This window comes from Tursiops truncatus, chromosome 15 (assembly GCF_011762595.2).
Source record: "Tursiops truncatus isolate mTurTru1 chromosome 15, mTurTru1.mat.Y, whole genome shotgun sequence".
Classification (NCBI taxonomy): Eukaryota; Metazoa; Chordata; class Mammalia; order Artiodactyla; family Delphinidae; genus Tursiops; species Tursiops truncatus.
This window is the reverse complement of record NC_047048.1, coordinates 60,625,267-60,645,827: the sequence shown is the minus strand read 5'-3', so window position 1 is coordinate 60,645,827 and position 20,561 is coordinate 60,625,267. Positions and strand designations below refer to the sequence as shown.

Here is a 20,561-nt window from a genome sequence, read left to right as displayed (position 1 = left end):
CCAGCCCCTGCTTCTCCTGTTGTGTCATATCTTGACAGCCTCTCCGTCGCCCCCTCTGCTGCTCTGGCCTCCTGAGGCCTCTGGGGGGCCAACTCCTCCTGTTAGGCGAGTCTCAGCTCAAGTTGTCATCTCCTCCCAGGGGCCTTCCCTGACCACCCAGCCTCTGCCTCCTCCCACCCCACTGTTCTTACAACACTTGCGTCAGGTGCAACAGTATGTTTATGTGCTGCCCCTTGTCTTGTCTTTCTCTCCCTAGCCCAGAACTTGGCACCAGATAAATATTTGTTGAATGAATGTGCTCGATCCCGTGGGGCCTCCTGGAAGGTGGCAAAGGCTGGAAGGATTTTAAATGAAGCAGGAACAACAGGACCACAATTGTGTTGTTAAAGAGCCTTCCTGTCACCCCGTGAGGGGTGAGGAGAGAGGGAGCTGGGAGACCAGACTAGAGGCTGTCACTGCCTCTTTTCTCTTTGCCCCCTCCTCCTCCTCCAGGCTTCACCTCTTCCAAAATAGATCTTTTTCAGCTCAGAGCGCAGCTCCTCATGAACTGTCATTGTAAGCAGCCTGGAGGCCAGGAAAAAGATTCTTAATTCCTCCTTGAAAGACGAGCTTAATGAAAAACTACTGCACTGAGGGTAGAGAAACTGAGCTGAGAGGGGCCCGGGGAGCCTCTAGACGGGGAAAGAAGGCCCAGAGAGAGGCCCTCCCAGTGCCAGAAACGGGCCAGGAGCGGCCCTGTGCCCCCAGGGTGGGTGCCTGACGCACAGTGTGACTGAGAAGTGAGGGACGGGAAGGCGGGGACGGGGCTGCAGGAGGCACACCGAGCCTTCGGGGGAGGGGCAGGAGGAAGGCCCCTTGGGCACCTGGAAACTCAGGCGGAGTAGCTCGTGGGTGGTTGGGTCCTGTGAGGAGGCGTCCCTGCCTCCTGTTGCTGGGTGGGCAGGACTGGTCCCCAGGGCAAGCGGTGGGCCCCTCCGTTAGCTCACCTGAGACAAGCCCCTGCTCTCCCCCTCCGAGCCCAGCACCCCGGCTGGCCACACAGTGCAGGTGGTCCCTAGCAGAGGATGTGGGGTGGGAAGGAGCCTGGGGGTTCATGACTTTATCTTAGCCCCTCGGGTAAGGGGAGGAATCCTTGCCTGGACTCCTTGGGGTGTGTGTGCGGAGTGTGGGGAAACATGGCCCACCAGGAGGGCCCCAAACCTGCAGCAGACAAAGACCAGGAGGATAAATGGCAGGCTCCCAGCAGACGGAAGCGGAAGGAGGGATTGGGTCCAGGGACATGGCATCACGAACATGCAGAGAGAGAGAGGAGGCAGCAGGAGAGGTTAGAGGGCTGAGCCCAAGGCCAGGGCTTAGCTCACTGGCTTTATTTGGGTTACCCTGGGCCCCAGGTTCTCCCCTCCGGGCCATCGTATATTTTGCGGCCTGGGCAGTGCCAACCTTGGTTTCCCCACCTGTTCACAGGAATAACAAGATCCGTAGCACCCGTTTGTCATGAAGCTCATGAAAGACATTGCACAAGTCAAGTTCTGAATTCTAACAAACTGAATTCCGACCGGGGAGCTTTGAGAGATGAAGATCTGGACAGAAATAAGCCCAGCAGAACAATATTAGAACGTAAGAGTTAAAATTGCCTGTTTTTTTTTTTTTTTTTTTTTGGTAAGGGGAGTCTTTTATGAGGAAGGGCAGAGAGGACACAAAACACGTAGATATTGTCTGTAACAAAAGCTCCCAGGGTGCGATGAAGTAAGACTGGCACGTGCTTTGAGAAGAACTGGGTTTTGTCATTTTTGTCCTTTAAGTCCAGGGGCTCTGGGCTAACCTGATCGAGCCCCTGACCCAAAGGCGCCTCCTGGTGGTCAGTTCTAAAAATACTGAAAATTCTCCCACTTGCTTTTTTCTCCCTTATTAAAACAATGTGTTGTACTTTTCTTTAGGACAAGTTCCTAGAAGCACAAGGGCTGAGTTGGTGGATGCTACTAGCATTTTGCGTGTAGGCAGGTGACATCTAAGTCTCTTTCCAAAATAGTTTGCACCAATTTGCACTCCCTTTTTGGTTCAGATAAACATGAACATCAAGATGAGACGGGATGGGGGGGGGGTCACATCACCCACAGCATTCTGTCCATAAAATGAAAGGGCTGGATTTTTTTAAAAAAAGAAACAAAGGGACTTCCCTGGGGGTCCAGTGGTTAAGACTTTGCCCTTCCACTGCCGGGTGCCTGGGTTCAGTTGGGGAACTGAGATCACGCGTGCTGCACGGTGTGGCCAATAAATAAATAAATAAAAATTTAAAAAAGAACCAAAGTAAGGAAACCAATCTTCTCTGAACAGCGTGATCCCTGCTTTGTGCTCAGAGGTGGGTGAGCTGAGCCAGCAAAAGCTGGGAGAGGCTTGCCAGGCTGGGGACCTGCCCAAGGTCACACAGCCAGTGGGTCTTCCCAAGCATGTCTGATCTCCAAACCCTTGGCTGCCCCACAGCCTCACCCTCCTCCCCAGCTTCTTCATTCATTCCACCGACAAACAGTTCTTGCGTGGTTACCGGGGTCAGGCTCTCCGCACCATGTAGGGGACGCCACAGGAGCAAAAGCAGATGTGTCCCTGCGCACTTGAAGAATCTCACAAATAAACGCCTACTTGCAAACAGAGCCAAGTGGCCGGGGCAGGAGGCACGGATGAGCAGGGTGAGGGGAGCCTACAGCTGGCCAGCCTGTCTTTATTCTGAGGGCACCGAGTGACCGTGAGGGGTTTTAAGCAGGGGAGGGAGTGACTGGGTGAAAATCAAGCAGAAGGACCAGTGTGTGCTTCTGAAGCTGCCATCTGACCGTCACATGTCCCTCGGCGCCCCACCTGGGCCTCTGGGCCTGGGGGACCGCGGTGGCTGCCACGTGGGGAGCGTATGGCCGTTGAGTCCACCTCCGGCAGCCAGGTCTGAAGAGCCGGCCACTTCCGCCCTCTGCTCTCCCTGTGGTTGGCTGCTGGGGCTGAGACACCTCGGGCCGGCGCGGAGGGGAGCGGATGGAAGGAGCGGGGCTGGCCCAGGAGGGGCCGGGCCTCCCAACTCCCAGCTTGTCTGTGGTTCTGAGGTCCCGGCTCAGCCTCTTCCTGCCATTCGTCCCAGCCCTGGGCCTTATCGGGAATGAATCTTTCCAGGGCTTCTCCCCACCTCCACCCCTATCCCCCGCTGCCTCTCCCCACCCTCCCCCAGGCTGTGAGGGGGGACAGAGGTACCCAGTCCTCGAGACAGAGGGGTCTTGGGGCTGGGCGGGCTTCTCTTAGGGGCAATGCTTCCATATGGTTTCCATTCTTCCCTTCCTAAGCCCTTCAGGTCTCCTGGGCCTGATGCCCACGTTGCCTCCCCAGGTCCAGTTAGAATCCACTTTCCACCCAACAGTGTGTGCCAGGCCCCTACCCGGTGCCAGTACCAGTTAGATGGGGGTGGGGACAGAGGGGTGGGATGCATCCTGCCCTCCGCAGCTCACAGCCCGGTGGGAAGATGCAGAGCCAGCCCCAAATAAGTGAGAGAAGCATTCTTCTAGAACTGTGTGTGCAAAGTGCTGTGGGCTTGAAGGAAGAAGGCGGGGGCGGCGCGGGGCACTGGTCAGAGGAGGAAGCGTCCACGGCTTCCTCCCCTGGACTGCCAGACGCAAGGTCTAGTGTGATGAGAAGTGGGCAGGGGCAGGGGGCAGGGGCGAGCAGAAAGCAAGACACACACACACACACACACACACACACCCTGTGGTCTGTTTCCCCCACAAAACTAAAGCTATTTAATTTGAAGGACTATTCTTTATTCTGAGATGATAGCTTTCCTGTTTTTTGATGTTCTGATGTCCTTTCCAGAAGGTACTTTGTTTGTTTTTTTATTGTGGTTAAAGAGGACATAACATGAGTTCCACTCCCATAACAAAATGTTAAGTGTATGACACAGTATTGTGAGCTAGATGCCCAGCGCTGTACAGCAGATCCCTAGAACTTATTCCTCTTGCATAACTGAAACTCTACCCCCATTGAATAGCAACTCCCCATCTCCTCCTCCCCCCAGCCCTTGGCAACCACCCTTCTACTTTCTGTTTCTATGAATTTAACTGTTCTAGATACCTCATATAAGTGGAATCATGCAGGATTTGTCCTTCTGTGACTGGCCAGTTTCACTTAGCATGTCCTCATGTTTTCATCTGTGTTGTAGCATAAGACAAGATCTTCTTCTTTTCCGTGGCTGAATGACAAACGTTTCATTGTATGTATATACAGCATCTTCTTTGCTTTCATCCGTCCGTCAGTGGACATTTAGGTTGCTTCCAATTCCATTGCAGTGCTGCAGTCAACATGGGAATGCAAATATATTTTTGAGATCCTGATTTCAGTTCTTTTGGGTATGTACCCAGAAGTGGGGTTGCTAGATCATATGGTATTCAGTTTATTTTGAGGAACCTCCATACTGTTTTCCCTAACAGCTGCACCGTTTTACATTCCCACCAACATGCACAAGGTTTCTCTTTTATATCCTCCAACACTTGTTAATTCTTGTCTTTTTGATATTAGCCATTCTAACATGTGTGAGGTGATATCATATTGTAGTTTTTTTGTTTGTTTGTTTGTTTTTTGCGGTATGTGGGCCTCTCACTGTTGTGACCTCTCCCATTGCAGAGCACAGGCTCCGGACGCGCAGGCTCAGCGGCCATGGCTCACGGGCCCAGCCGCTCCGCGGCATGTGGGATCTTCCCGGACCGGGGCACAAACCTGTGTCCCCTCATCGGCAGGCGGACTCTCAACCACTGCGCCACCAGGGAAGCCCCATATTGTAGTTTTGATTTGCATTTAGCTGATGATTAAGGATGTTGAGCACCTTTTCACTTGCTTGTTGGCCGTCTCTGTGTCTTCTTTGGAGAAAAGTCTGTTCAGATCCCTTGCCCATTTTTTAATTTGGTTATTTGGGTTTTTGCTATTGAGTTGTAGGAGTTCCTGATATATTAACTTCTTATCATATATATAGTTTGCAAATTTATGGTTTGCAAATGCTTTTTCCCATTCTGTAGGTTGCCTTTTTGTTGATTGTTTCTTTTGCTGTGCAGAAGCTTTTTAGTTTGATATAGACCCACTTGTCTATTTTTGCTTTTGTTGCCCGTGCTTTTGGTGTCATATCCAAGAAATCATTGCCAAGACCATTGTTATGAAACTTTTCCCCTATGTTTTCTTCTAGGAGTCTTATAGTTTCAGGTCTTACATTTCAGTCTTCAATCCATTTTGAGTTGACTTTTGTGTGGGGTGGAAGATAAGGGTCCAGTTTCATTCTTTTGCACATGGATATCCACTTTTCCCAGCGCCATTTGTTGTTTGGAAAAATAACAAATTTTCCAAAGGGCCTTGTTTGGAAAAATAACAAATTTTCAGTCCTTTGCAAGTTCCCTAAAGTTTCTTTAGAAATGTTGCTGGTTTATGAAATCCTGTGAACCAGACTCTCGTAATTTTATTATAGTGACAGGTTGTTTTTTAAAAACTAGGATTTGTGGGCCAGTATACACATGGCTCTTATGAAAAGGGTGGGTCAGTCAGGAATGTTCCAGAAAATCTGAGCCATAGGGCCCATGTCCTTGGAGGCCACATCCCAGTCTGACTGGTAGTTCATTCCTTCTCCCCAGTCAGGCCGTGAGCGTTTTGGAGTTCGGAGCTCCACAGAGGAGGTGCGTGTTAACGTCTGTCCACTGCCTCGCAGCCAGGAGTGCTGAGATCAGAGAGGTGAAGCCCTTTGCCCACATCACAGAGCAGCTCAGGCAGAGGCAACCCAGCCTGGCGTCTCCCAGTTCTCGGGCCAGCGCTGTTTTGACTGCCCTGTTATCAGCATGTGTCTCTCTGCCTGCACTGTAGTCCCTTTCTCACCCTGTAGTCCAGAGTGGCTGACAAAGAGCTTTTTCCTTCCGAACTGGAAAGCCTTGATTTTGTAGAGATGGGGCTTGTACCAGCGTGGCACCTGGCACATGGGGAGAACATGGTAACTGTCTAAACGAAGGGATGGCCAGCATTTCCAATTGGGAGGCGGCTCCGTGTAAGAGCCAGAAATTAGAAAATTTAGATACTGTTTCCTGCTCTGCCGCAGGTTTACTGTTTGACACTGGGCAGGTCCCTTCCTGTCCCTCGGCCTTAGTTATCTCATCTGTTAACAAAAACAGCAACAATTATGATAGATAACATGCAATGAGTGCCTCGTATGTGTCAGGCACTGTGCTAACCACTTCCATAGGTATACACCTACTTACTCTTCCCAGTCACCCCAGAGATAGAGATTATTAATGCCTCTGGAATACAGATGAGGAAACGCTAGCCCAGGAGTGTTAAGTATCTTGTCCAAGGTCACGCAGTTTGTTAGAGGGACAGCAGGGATTGAAACGCAGGCAGGCTGGCCCCAGAGATCATCTCATCACTAGGTGATACTGAGCATCTAGAAAATTTATCTTTTCTTGCTCAGAAATGCAGTGATTCTTTGAGACACAGAAAGTGGTAGCCTTTTCAATTCTGGGCCTTTGGCAAACTGTTTCTGGTTGAGCGCCTGTAGGCTTTGTTAAATAGCAACCACGCAGATCTCTTCCTGGGAGGAAGGCAACTGTTAGGACAGGGTTACTTTGGAGGAATTTTGGCAGAGAGGAAGAAAAAAAGCAGATGGGAAGTCCTGTCTCCCTGTCTCTCTGCCTCTCCACGGTCTCTTCAGTGTCCCCTGCAGCTCCATGATGGCTGCCCTCAATGAGGCCCAGGCCGCCTTCAGCCCCGACCTGGGTGTCTGTCTGGCAACTGACCTCACTCACTTGCTCCAAAGCATTCCAAGTGGTGGCCAGAGTCAGCCTGTAAAGACAGCAGTGAATCACATCACGCCCCTACTTAAAGCCCTCTCACAGCTTCCGGAAACTCCTGGAATAAATCCAAGGTGATCCCTGCCCACCTCTCTGACCTTATCTCACACCTCCTCCCCTTTGCTCACCCTCCCGTAGTCCTGTGCTGTCCTAACCAGTGGCCACTAGCCATACGGGGCTGCTGAGCCCTTGGAATACGGCCAGTCTGAACTGAGATGTGCGCATCCATGTAAAATACACACCTGATCTCGAAGCTGTAGTACAAAAAAGATGTCAAATGTCTCATTAATAATTTCTATATTGGGAATTCCCTGGCGGTCCAGTGGTTAGGACTCAGCATTTCCACTGTAGGGGGGCTGGGTTCCATCCCTGGTCAGGGAACTTAGATCCCCCGCAAGCCACATGGCATGGCCAATAATAATTTCTATATTGATTCTACATTGAAATATTAATATTTGAGATATATTGGGTTAAATAAAATATTAAAATGAAGTTCACCTATTTCTTTTCACTTTTTTTTTTACAACAATACCAATATTTATTCTGAAAAGTAATTGTATGTTCCAAGTAGCAGATGTTAACAACTTCCAACATGATCTATAGGAGTAATTCACAGTTCTGAACTATGCTTTGGAAAAGCATTTCCAGCTGTCTGTGCAGGATTTATTCCTATCCCATCATTGGTAAAAAGTGCACTTGTTGATGCAGGAATTTTACATTCTTCTGCTGCAAACTATAAGACTGTTGTGAAAGGTGTACTTTCAGGAATACTGTGTACTTTGTAAGGCAGCCTTGGGTCCAAGGTCGGTGTGATCTTAAAGGAAACTGTGGTGGAACCAGCCTGGACAGAGACCCCATGCCAACTCCCTCTTTTTATTTTTTTATCGTGGCTACTAGAAAATTGTAAATTGCATGTGTGGCTCGCATTCTATTCCTATTGGCCTGTGCTGCCCTAGCCACACTGGCTTTCCTTCAGTTCCTGGACGGTGCCAAGCTCTTCCCAGCCCCAGGCCGCAGGCCACTGCATCCCTCCTCCCGCAGCTCTTCTCCAACCCCTCTCAGTTGCCCTGCCCCCCACCCCCGCTGCACCTCCATCACACAATCACGGAGAGCCCTTCTGTTTGCATGTTTGTTATCTTTTTTCCTCCTGGATGGACTGCAGGCTCCCGAGGATCTGCTCTTGGTCCAGTACCTGGTTCCGCGTTGGCCGGGAAAGGCCTGTGGTCAGTCAGAGGCCTGGGGGAGGGAAGGATGGGAACTGGCTCACATTCCTCCGCCTGAAGCCAAGGTGTCGGGGAGGGGGCGGGGCGGGTCTTAGGCCAGAAGCCTCCACCTGCTGTTGGCCAGGGCTTAGCAGAAGCAGCAGTAGGTAATCAGCAGCTCTGAGCGGAACACACGGGCCACAAGGGGCTTTGGGCTTTTCGTGGGGTCCTGGGAACCTGCTATTTGGGTAAAACCAGGGCTGCAGAGCCTCCCAGGCTTCATGAGAACTCGTTTGCCAGCTGGGCCGGCTGCCACTGTCTGCCAGGCCCTAGGGAAACGCCAGGGCAGCCCAGGTGGACTTGAGCTTTGCTGGGGCTCCCCAGGCTCCGTCTCGGCCCTGCTGCTCACCAGCACGGTGACCTTGACAGGTCACTCAGCTCCCCTCCAGATGAGCATCAGCTCACTGCCTGGGGCCGGTGAGGACCAGAGTGAGGGACGTGTGTCCCCAGCACCGACGCGGCACCGTGTGGGAACACACTGATGTGCAGGCCACCCCGACGTCCTTGTGACCAATGCTCCCTCCATGCCAGCAGCCACCTTTGCAGGGCGCTGGCCACGATGGGGACAGGAGCAGTGCCTGGCCTTAGTTCCTGAGCAAGCCCCACCCCCCCACCTCCCGATATGGGAGGACCACCAGGTCACCACCTCGTTCTGTGTTTTCACCCCGAGGACCCTGACTTTGGAAGGATCTGGAGGAGGCGGAGGTACCACCATTTCTGTGAAGAAGGCGTGTGGGTTCTAATTGGCCACAAGCTCAGAGTGAGCCCACGGGTGACCTGATTGCTAAAATAGTCCAGGAGGAAGGCAGAAGCTTCCAGAACCGGGAGGGGGTGGGGTGGCCGAAAGGAAGTGAGGGCACCGTTTTGGAACTGGTCCAACTCTGCGGCCAGGTCTGGAGAGCAGGGAGCCCCCTCTCTCTGGAAACCTCCGCTGGTCCATCCCCAGTGGGTGAGAACAGGGTGGGGCAAAAGCAGGTACCAGCCAGACGCGGGGCTGGGTGGACGCGGGTGGTGGTGAATGCTGCCTTCCGACTCTCCAGGCTTTTCCGAACACTGCTCTTGAATGGATCCAGACAGCTTTTCTAAGACAGGGCCGGTGCCCCTGGGCCTTTGCCTCTCAGGTTAGAAGCAGCCCAGAGCATTGGGGCTGGAAGGGCCCCGGAGACCAGGTGGGCCAGGAGCTCCAGTCCCACGTGGGGAAGCTGGGAGCCTGCCCGGGCCCGCGGTGAGAAGGTGACAGAGGCCAGCTCTCCTTCAGCCCTCCCGCTGCGCGCTCAGCGGCTCCGAAAGAGGTGCAAGGAACAAAGAAGATAGCTTTTCTCATACAGTAGATAATGAATGTTTTGATTCTCAGCGCTAGAGAGGATCATCTCCCAGAGTCCCTAGCCAGGAAATTTACATACTGCAGTTGACCCTTCCAGAGGGCCTGGGGCGGGGCCTGGGCTCCAAAAGGGCAGTGTCCCCTCGCTGGTTCCTCCACCGGCAGGGATGGCTGGTGAACCCCATGATCTCCGGCCAGGCCGGGCTGGCCGGCGAGGACAGAGCCCAGCGGCCCCCAGCTTGGTGTGGAGGGAGGGGCAGGTAGGGAGGGTAAGCTTGGGCAAGAGCAACCCCTGACTCTGCTTTTTTGTTTAATGTCTAATTATAAAAGCAATTCATACACACTGTAAAATTGGGGAACTACAGAAAGGTAGAAAGGAGAAAATGAAAGTCATCTGTCATCTCAGTGCCCAGAGATAATGCCGTCGGTATTTTGTTGTATTTCTCTCTAGTCCTGTTTTTCTGCATGGATCATACATGTGTATCTAAGTGTGTGTTTTAATTGTAATCATACTCTACAGCTGCCTTCCCTCTCCCCACCCCCCACGTTACATCGTATTGTGAACACTTTCTCACAGCATTCAAATTTTCTTTAAAGTTATTTAATGGCTGTATAATATTCTATTAAGAATTTATTTAGCCATCCTCCTATTTTTTAAATTCTCCTATTTTGACTCTTTTTTTATCAAGGGAATTTGGCAGTTTTAAAACTTCCACTTAAAAATATAAATCCAGGGCTTCCCTGGTGGCGCAGTGGTTGGGAGTCCGCCTGCTGATGTGGGGGACGCGGGTTCGTGCCCCAGTCCGGGAAGATCCCGCGGGCCGCGGAGCGGCTGGGCCTGTGAGCCGTGGCCGCTGGGCCTGCGCGCCCGAATCCTGTGCTCTGCGACGGGAGAGGCCGCGGTGGTGAGATGCCCGCGTACCGCAAAAAAAAAAAAAAAAAAAAATATATATATGTGTATATATATATATATATATATATATATATATATATATATATAAAAATCCAGCTTTTCGGCTGCCGAGCTGGAGCCGTTTTGGGGCATCCTGTCTGCTATTCATTCTGAGAGGGGCCCCTCGGTTTAACATCTCCAGGTGACGACAAAGGTCGAGCATTTGGAAGAAACAAAAAATAAACCCCAGCACCCCACCGGGGAGGCTGAGGAAGAGAGTTTTCATGCTGTGCCCCTGCTGGAGTGCCGTTCACATCACCAGTGCAGTGTGTGGATGTGCCCATCCTCTGGGCAGCGTCCTGCGGTGCGAGCTGGAAGAAAGGGTTGGGCCGTTCGCCGTTCACACTCTGCTTGGGATGAGTTGACGTGTGATCTTGGGCAAGTCCTCTCACAGCTCCGTTTCGCCCTCCCTAGGCTGTAATGTGGACCTGATGCTAGAGTGGCTAGAATCGAATGCCATAACGCTGCCTCTGACCCAGTATTGCCTCACTGGGGAGCAAAGGAACAAAGGCCTGGTAGGGCCTGGGTGGCCTCAGCAAGTGACCTTTGCCCTGTAAGAGCCGTGGAGCCCTTCCCAGCTCTGAGATTCTCTGCCGTGTCCCCAGCCCCAGGAGTCTGTGGCTACACCCTGAATGGCTAGCCCTCGGCCTTCCAGTTGTCCAGACTGGATAACTGCAGACCCCTTTGAATATCTCTGGCTTCCCAGGGCCCTGATTCGTCCCTAGCAAGGCACTCATAGGGTTTCCTGTCCTTCCCGGATCCCTGCTCAGCAGCCCGGAACCAGGTCCCAATATGACTCATGGAGAACCCTTAGGTCTGCTGCAACCCCCAGCCCTTTCTGAGAAATTTCCTGTTGCATTCAGGGCTCAGGGGTCATGCAGGCAGGGTTTCTGGAGGCTCACGGCTGGACACCTGTAGAATGTACGCCTCAGGAGGGCAGGAGCCTTGTGCCTCGCACTCACTCGGTGCCCTCAGTGCCCAGCGCTGGTCCTGGCCTACAGTAGACCCTCGGTAAATACTAGCCACCAAGGCCGGCAGGGGCCTCTGACTGCCTCAGTTCTCCTTCCCATCCTGCCCTGCTAGGCCGTGAGCTCTGGGAGAGCAGAGATCAGCCAGGTTTACCTGAGTCCTCAATGCTCAGCAAAAACACTGGCATGTGGAGACGGTTGGATCAATGAGCAAATTATGTCCTGAGAGAGTCAGAGCTCACGATACAGGCCCTCCCTTACTCCCCACCTCCCCTCCACGTGGGTCTCTTCCCTCCCACCGAAGGGTCCTGAATGGTCCCTTCCTCTGTCCCTCCTTGGTGGAAACTGAGGCTTCCTGGCTCTGTGACTTTGGACAAGTCACTCAACCTCTCTGAGCCTCCATTGCCTTTCCTGAAAGTGTGGTGCGGCTTTGGTGGTTAGCGCAGTCGGTGCCCAGCAAGCAAGTGGTGGGCACTCGAGAAGCGGCCCCTCTTGTTGGCGGTGGCCTGGCCTCTGTAGGTGGTGTGAACCCCCCGACGTGAGCTGGCTGACTGTTGACTGATGGAGGTGCAGGGGACGATCTTGGGCTGAGGCCACGGAGGGTTCTGGATCCCATGAGACCTGGCGGCTGTCCCAGGCACTTCGCCCTTGGCTCTGTCATTGGGTGTCCTTTCTCCTGCTGGGAAGGCACACGCTGTGGCTGGGGAGCTCGGCCAGGAGGGGGCCCAGCTCCTCTGGAGAGCTGCTCTCTTGTCTCCCCGCAGCAGGAAAGGGGCTGGCCATACTGCCTCCGCGGGCTCCCACGCCAGCTGCCCCATGCAGGGCAGGATGGAAGCCCCGGGCCCCCTCGGCCTGTCACTCAACTCTCTGGGCCTCCAGACTTTAAAATGGGGGGAAATACAGTCGGACGGAAGATTTACAGGCCTGCTGAAAGCAGCAAATGAGAGGGTGTCTCTGAGAGCACTTTGGCCGCTGTCACGTACACTCCTGAGGTTATAGTACAATCACTAGCTTGACTAGGAGCCAGTCCGCAGGGGTGGGAACACGCCCACCGCCCCTCAAAGCTGGAAGAGGCCGCCTGGCCCTGCTGCAGTTGCTGTGGGGCGTGGGGAGCTGACCACCTCCCTCAGCTTCAGCGTCCTCCTCTGCCAAATGAGGGCAGCCCCCTCCCAGGGTTCCTGCGAGGAGTCACTGAGGCCCTGCACGCGAGGGGTCTGTCTGAATCCAGCCTCAGAGATAGTGACTGCTCCAGGGGCCTCCCCGACCTCACTTTGCCCACCTGTAATATGAAGATGATGATTCCCCCACATCCTTCAGGTCATTCAGAGGACTCAATAAAACGAACCACAAAACCCACCTAGCGTGAGTGCCCGGCATGTAGAAAGTGCTCATTTAGCTATTATTATGCGGTTTTTGCTGGTGGTAGCAAAGCCAGCCAGGGTGAGAAGCTGCCCCCCGCCTCACCCCTGCCTCGCCTGCCCTCCACCTGGGCTTCTCGTTCTCGGCCCAGGATAGGAGACTTGGACAGATGGGAGCAGAGTGACCTCCATCGAGCTCGCCAGGTCAAACTGCGTTCCCAGCATCTTTGGAGCACGAGGCCAGCGGGACGGCTGTGCAGCAGCTGCCGCCAGCAGCCCGAAGCGGGCCGAGTCTCCCGGCTGGGCCTTGGGGTCTTGGCTAGGCCTGGGCACTGAGCAGGCAATGAACCCTGGTCTTCTCCTGCACAGATCCCTGTGCCATCTCCCAGCTGCTCCAAGGCCATCACAATCTACCTTTCTGCTCACACGATGCCAGAGCTCCAAGGGTATGCCCAAGACACAGCAAAGAGCTTTATTTTTTTCTGGTTGTGAAAGTAATTCTTGTTCACTGCAGAAAAAAATAGAAAATTAGAAAAATACAAATTAAGAGCACCCCAAATTTCAAACTTCCAAGTGTTTTTCTGTGTATACACATATAGATATAGACTGTTTTGGAGAATGGAATCCTTTGATACTTGCTTTTAAAAAAATTGGAATGAGTATACTTTATTTTTAAAATCTTTTTATTGTAAAATATGACACATACAGAAAGACCACGTAAAATGATTGCTCAGCTCGACATATTATAAGGCAAACACCCTTGGACCCACTGCCCAGGTGAAGAACTCTGCCAGCCCCCCCCCAGAAGCCGTCAGTGTGCCCCATCTTAGTCACACTCCCTACCTCCCCACAAAAGTTTCCATTATCTGGATTTTTAAGATAATCACTTTCTGGCTCGTTATCACTCAAGTGTGCATCCCTAGATGCTATAATTTTGTCTTTTAAAAAACCTCTCTTTTATGTCCCTCTAATCCACAGGTTTATTTTTGTAACTTGCTTTAAAAAAAAAACCCAAAAAACAAAAAAACTTGGCAGTGTCTCTTGGACCTTGTCCATGTGATTCTCATTTTTAAAGAGTCCATTGTTCCGTCCCAGGGATGAATATAACCGACTCATTCCCCTACTGATGGACACTTAGGTTATTCTCACACTTTTGCCATTACATACAATACTGTGATGGAAAGCTTTATGCATATGTTTTCATGTACTTGAATGATTCCTAGAAGGAATTTCTAGAAGTGGAGTCTCGGGTCCAAAGAACAGGCTCTTTTTTGAGAAATGATCCACATACCATATAATTCACCCATTTAAAGCATACAATTCATTGTTTTTTCGTATATTCTGAGTTGTGCAACCATCACCACAATCAATTTTAGAATATTTTCATCATCCCATAAAGAACCCCAAGCCCATTTTCCCCAATCCTCTCTTCCAGCCCTAGGCAACCACTGCTATAAAGGACTGTCTTCTTCTCCTTTTTTTTTTTTTTTCTTTGTTTGTTTTGGTCATGCCATGCGGTTTGTGGGATCTTAATTCCCCGACCAGGGATTGAACCCGAGCCCTCAGCACTGAAAGCACAGAGTCCTAACCACTGGACTGCCAGGGAATTCCCTATAAAAGACAATCTTGGGACTTCCTCGGTGGAGCAATGGTTAAGAATCCACCTGCCAATGCAGGGGACATGGGTTCAAGCCCTGGTCCGGGAAGATCCCACATACCATGGAGCAAGTAAGCCCGTGAGCGTCAACTATTGAGCCTGTGCTCTAGAGCCTGCGAGCCACAACTACTGAAGCCCGTGCACCTAGAGCCTGTGCCCTGCAGCAAGAGAAGCCACCGCAATGAGAAGCCTGCACACCGCAACGAAGAGTAGACCCCGCTCGCTGCAACTAGAGAAAGCCCATGCGTAGCAATGAAGACCCAACGCAGCCATAAAAAAATAAATAAATATATATATATTTTTTAAAAAAGGGCTATCTTCTTTCTGTCTCTATGGATTTGTTTATTCTGGACATTTCATATAAATGAAGTCAAACAGTGTGTGACTTTTGTGACTGACTTTCCATTAGCTTAATGTTTTCAAGATTTATCCATGTCATAGCATGCCTCAGTACTTTATTCCTTTTTATCGCTGAATAATATTCCATTGCATGATTAAACCACACTTTGTTTATCTATTCATCAGTCTGTGGACATTTGGGTTGTTTCTGCTTTTAGCTTTTATGAATGTGAACGTTCATGTAAGTTTTTGTGCAAATGTATGTTTTCATTTCTCTTTGATATATATCTCCTAGGCATGGGATTGCTGGGTCATATGCTAATTCTGTTTAACCTTTTGAGGAACTGCCAGACGGTTTTCCAAAGTGGCTGCATCATTTTAAATTCCTACCAGTAGTGTGTGAGGGTTCTGATTTCTCCACATCCTTGTCAACACTTGTTATTATCTGTTGTTGTTGTTTTTTTAATAGGAAACCTAGTGGTTGTGAAGTGGTATCTTGTGGGTTTAATTGGCATTTCCCTGATGGCTAATGATATTCAGCATCTTTCATGAGCTTATGGGCCATTTGTATATCTTCTTTGGATCAGTGTCTACTTAGATCATTTGCCCATTTTTAAAATTAGTGTATTTGTCTTTTATTATTGAGTTGTAAGAGTTCTTTATATAATCTGGTTACAATTCCTTATCAAATATATGAATTGCAAATATTTTCTCCCATTCTATGGGTTGTTTTTTTTACTTTATTAATGATGTTCTTTGCAGCACAAAAGTTTTTGATTTTCATGATGTCCAATTTATCTATTTTTTTTTGTAAATTTTTATTTATTTATTTATTGGCTATGTGGGGCCTACGTTGTTCCGCGTGGGCTTTCTCTAGTTGTGGCGAGCAGGGGCCACTCTTCATTTTCGTGTGCGGGCTTCTCATTGTGGTGGCTTCTTTTGTTGCGGAGCACGGGCTCTAGGTGTATGGACTTCAGTAATTGTGGCACGTGGACTCAGTAGTTGTGGCTCACAAGCTCTAGAGCACAGGCTTAGTAGTTGTGGCACATGGACTTAGTTGCTCCGCGGCATGTGGGATCTTCCCGGACCAGGGCTCGAACCCGTGTCCCCTGCATTGGCAGGCGGATTCTTAACCACTGCGCCACCAGGGAAGTCCAGGTTTTTTCTTTTGTTGCTGTGCTTTTGGTGTCATATTTAAGGAACTGTTGCCTAATCCTAGGGCGTGAATATTTATGCCTGTGTTTTCTTCTAACAGTTTCATAGTTTTAACTTTTACATTTGGGTCTAAGATTCATTTTGAGTGAATTTTTGTGTGGGGTGTGAGGAAGGTGTCCAGCTTCCTTCTTTTGCATGTGGGTAACCAATTGTCCCAGCACCATTTGTTGAAAAGACTGTCCTTTCCCCATTGAATTATCTTGGAACTTTTGTTGAAAATCAATTAACTGTAAATGTGAGGCTTTATTTATTTATTTATTTGGCTGCGTTGGGTCTTCGTTGCTGCGTGTGTGCTTTTTCTCTAGTTGCGGCGAGCGGAGGCTACTCTTCATTGTGGTGCGTGGGCTTCTCATTGCGGTGGCTTCTCATTGCGGTGGCTTCTCTTGTTGCAGAGTACGGGCTCTCGGCGTGCGGGCTTCAGTAGTCGTGGCACGTAGGCTCAGTAGTTGTGGCTCACGGGCTCTAGAGTGCAGGCTCAGTAGTTGTGGCGCATGGGTTTAGTTGCTCCACAGCATGTGGGATCTTCCTGGACCAGGGCTCGAACCCATGTCCCCTGCATTGGCAGGCGGATTCTTAACCATTGTGCCACCAGGGAAGCCCTTAATTACGTTTTTGAAGTGTTCATTGCAAATGCATAGAGATGCAATTGATTTTTGTATATTCAGCTTGTATCCCACAACCTTGTAGGAATCGTTTATTAGTTCTAATATTTTTTGGTGGACTCTTCAGAATTTTGTATATACATTAGTCATCTACAAATAGTTTTACTTCTTCCTTTGCAATCTGGATGCCTTTCTTTTCTTGCCTTAGTGCCCTGGCTGGAACCTCCAGTACAATGTTGGACAGAAATGGTGAGAGTGTACGTTCTTCTCTTGTTCTTGATCTCAGGGGGAAAGCACCCAGTCTTTCACCATTAAATGCAATACTCACTGTAGCAAGGCTCATTTTAGGATTTTCTGGAAGGTTGGCTTGTTACAGCCTCACTACTAGTGTGTATGAATGGGACCCCAGTCTCCTTGCCAATACAATGGCCCCGGGTTTAGAGGTGAGGACCCTAAGGCCAGGGAAGGGAAGTGTTGCATGCCTCATGATACAGCTGCTCAGCCGCCTTCCATCCAGCTGTCCACAGTTACTGGGGAGTCAGCCTCCTGGACACTCAACCTTCCCTCCCCTAGTAGGGATGCCTTGAGACCCACCAAGGGCAGCCACGGCTACAGAGGGAGGCCTGGGTTCTGTTCTTGGCTTGACCACTAAATTGCTGAATGATCCTGGGCATGTTGCTCCATTCCCCCTTCCCTGGGCCTCAGTGTTTCCATCTTTGCAGTGGGAGAGGTGGTCCACTCTAACGTCCTCCAGCTCTGACCACTCACCCTTAAACCCTCAGCTGCTTCTGCCACTGCCCGGAAGGACCACCAGAGGGCGCCCCAGACCAGCATTTGGCCCAGCTCTGGTGCAGGGGGCCCTAGGGAGGCTGAGAGGCAGGGCGTGTTTTCCAGGAGCCACTAGCTTTGCTTACACAGACTTCCTGGTGGCTAGACCTACTCAAGCCATCTCCCCATTCCTATGAGCACTGATCTCTGAGAAGGGAGGATGGAGACATCACCCCCAAGGCCAGTGACCTTGCACTCATCCCTGTCTGCTTTGGGTTGGCTGCATAAGGCCCAGGCGCCCCAGTGTCAGGGCCAACAGCCTTGAGTTTCTCAGCCTCAAAAGGTTTCCACTGTCACTAGGCCTCTTACGGCTGAGGCACCCTTCCCCCACCACGTCACCCGGCAGTACAAAGCCCCTATCCTGGACAGTGCCTGGCTGCCTAGAAGGGACACGTCACAGCCCATTTTGCATATGGATGGATTCACGATGGGGGCCCTGGACTGCGTAGTCTTGGAAACCACAACATCCAGGACCCCCAGATACCTCACGTGACAGACCCCAGAACCACAGAAATAGGCACCACAGACCTCAGGGACCACCCTGCACTTCCCAGAGCAGAGCATCTCACCTCCTTTCTGAAGGATTCTCCTGGGAGCACCAGAGGGGCTCTATCAGGCCCTCTGAGACTCCCCTAATGCTGATTTCACCCTCCAAACAGAAGCAGAACCTTTGCTTTGCAAATCAAGCCCCAAGACAAAGCAGCATCTCCCAGCCTGTTCCCCGGAGGGATGCCGCAGCCCCCGCCCGCCCGGATGCCTGCAACTTGCCTTGCATTCCATTACTTGTGTATGTTTTTTCTCTCCCCTTCCAGACTGGGCCCCCTTGAAGGCAGGGTGACTCTCCCATGCTCCTCACTTCCCTCTGTGGCAGCTGGTTCAGGACTGGACATCCAGTAGGAGCTCAGCAGATGTCACCACGGGAGTCCCTATCCCATCCTGTCCTCCCACTCAAGGACTGGGGCTGCCTCTGCCCCTCACTTAGCTGTGTGGCTTTGGGCCACTTGCTGAGCCTCTCTGAGCTTCCACTCTGTTTTCTTCTTTGCTGCTCTCCTTCCCTCAGAAGATTGCCAGGGTCAGAGAGAGTGTGAGAGCCCTGGAGTGAAGGGTGGCGTGCTCTCCGCATGTCACGGGCGGTTGTCCTCAGGGCACAGGGCTGCACGCGGAGGTCACATGGATGAGACGCAGGCGCCAGGCCACACCCTCCCGAGTGCCCCAGTTTTCAAATAACAATGGCAGACATTTCCTGGGCCTGTTCCATGGGCCAGACACTGTGCTAAGTATCTCACCCAGATTCTCTCTCTTGATCCCCTCTGTGACCCTTCAAGTAGGCAGCGTGACCATCCCCAGCTTTGCAGACAGGGAAACTGAGGCAGGCAGCAATTAGCTACGTTGCCTGAGGTCACACACTTGGCCAGTGCTGGGTCTGGGACTTGGACCCTGGTGTCTGGCCTCTGGAGCCCGTGTTCTTAGCTACTGAGCCTGTTCGCTGAAGCCGACACGGGGCAGGGATGGGCAGCCCTGGGGTCTTTCTGTCCACTCTATAGGAATCCTCAGGGGTCAGAGATCATTTGTTCTGACCTTCCTGTTTCGGGACTGGAGCACTGAGGCCAGAAAGGAGAGCCTCCCTCAGTCTCTCTCACACACCAGGGCATCTGGGGGCAAAGCAGGACCCTGGCAGAAACTGGGTGACGCCTAAGCCCATGAGTCTCAGAATCTATGATTCTAAAAATTATCCTGGGGCCTCGTTCCCAACAGCCAGCCTCTTGTGGTTGGACTCGTTTGCCCAACTTTGGGGTCTTGGCGGGGGGTGATGGGGAGTACTCAAAGGCTCAGAATGATGCCCACCCACCAGCCAGACGCCGGGCACCAACAGGCTCCCTCTCCCCAAGGCCCAGCCCCTTATCAGGAAAGGGATTTGGGTTGGTGGGGAGGGGGAAGTCCGAGGCTGCTGGCTCTGGCAAGGTGGGTAGGAGAGATAGGGAAGTGGGGAGGGGGCCACGGGGGTCCTGCTGGGAGGGCCAGAGGCCGGAAGGGATGCCCAGAGCCAGCGTGGGGGCGTGGGGTTTGCCAAGCGCTGTCCTTGCTGGCCCGGCCCTGCGACATGGTTCCAGGGCTGCTTCTGCCTTCCATCCTTGCCGGCACATTTAATTAGCAAGCAGCAGCCTCTCCCTGATTCATCACAGTCACTGTTTAATTAGCCGCACACAAGGCGCCCCTACCCCCCAGCTCTGGGTTGAGCAGCCTGCCTCTCTCACAGAGGCTGCCACCACCTCATGGTGTCCCCTGTCACCCCCCCCATACTTATTCTGCTCCCCAGAATGGGGGATGGGGCGGGCACGCCTGGCTGAAACCTCAAGGAGATTCTGGGCACCGAGGCTTGTATTGAAGGCATCCAGCAAACGTTATTAGGGCCTCGAGCCTGCGCCAGGCTGGCGCTGGGCGGAACCCAGGCTGGACGGGGGTGGCCGCCTCAGTCCTGTGCGCCTGCTGGGGCCGGCTTTTCCCTTTGGGAGGTGTTGCTCCCACCCCACATCCGGAAAGGGACGGCCATTTCTTCCTGTTCCTCCCTGTCCCAGAGCCCAGCAGGCTCCCCCGAGAAGGCTACATCTTCCGGGATGGAGAGGGTCCATCCTCCAACCCCACCTCCCCCAGGCGCAGATCCCGGAGGCCCAGGCCACGGGCAAAGGGCAGTGGTGGGGGAGTCTCAGCTGCGCTCTGCGTCTGCAAGGGCCCTGGGGGCCGGGGGCCCACGAGTGAGCCCACAGGCTGTGGCTGAACCGGGCACTCTGTTTCCTTGAAGCAGGGCGGGGCTGGGAGCCCTGGGAGCGACACCCCACACCCTTCCTGCAGAGCCGGGGCAGCTGCCGCCTCGGGGCAGCCAGCTGGAGGCAGGAGGCTCAGGTTCCAGCCCAGCCCTGCTCTCTGGTCCGTCTGTGGCTTCAGGCAAATCAGCCACACTGGGGCCTCAGCATCCTGGCCGGCCGCACAAGGGTGCCGACCCCCAGCTCCGACGTGGACTAAGGACTCGGAAGGATGGGCATTTATTCCGGTTCCTGAGGGAAGGGCCAGAGCCTGTCTGCCCTGGTGCTCTCCATCTGTGTGGTCACCAAGCTGCACTGGCCTCAGTTTCCCCACAAGTAGCCGCTACCTCATGGGTTGTCGTGAGGATTAAATGATTTACCATGTTTAGTGCACGCAGGACAGAGGGAGTCCT

The 20,561-nt window shown here is 52.2% G+C and overlaps 1 protein-coding gene and 1 pseudogene across 1 annotated transcript; one reads left to right on the top strand and one right to left on the bottom strand.

Annotated features, from left to right (window-relative positions):
- Nucleotides 1–7,422: 7,422 nt before the first annotated feature.
- Nucleotides 7,423–17,353, bottom strand: LOC109552640 (ubiquitin-fold modifier 1 pseudogene; annotated as a pseudogene).
- Nucleotides 17,354–19,184: 1,831 nt separating this feature from the next.
- On the top strand, nt 19,185–20,030 carry LOC117308294 (uncharacterized protein C20orf203). The gene is given in 4 exon segments (XM_033840998.2): nt 19,185–19,259; nt 19,261–19,302; nt 19,304–19,435; nt 19,438–20,030. Coding segments are annotated over 4 exon segments (357 nt in total). The 3' UTR covers nt 19,546–20,030.
- Nucleotides 20,031–20,561: the final 531 nt, after the last annotated feature.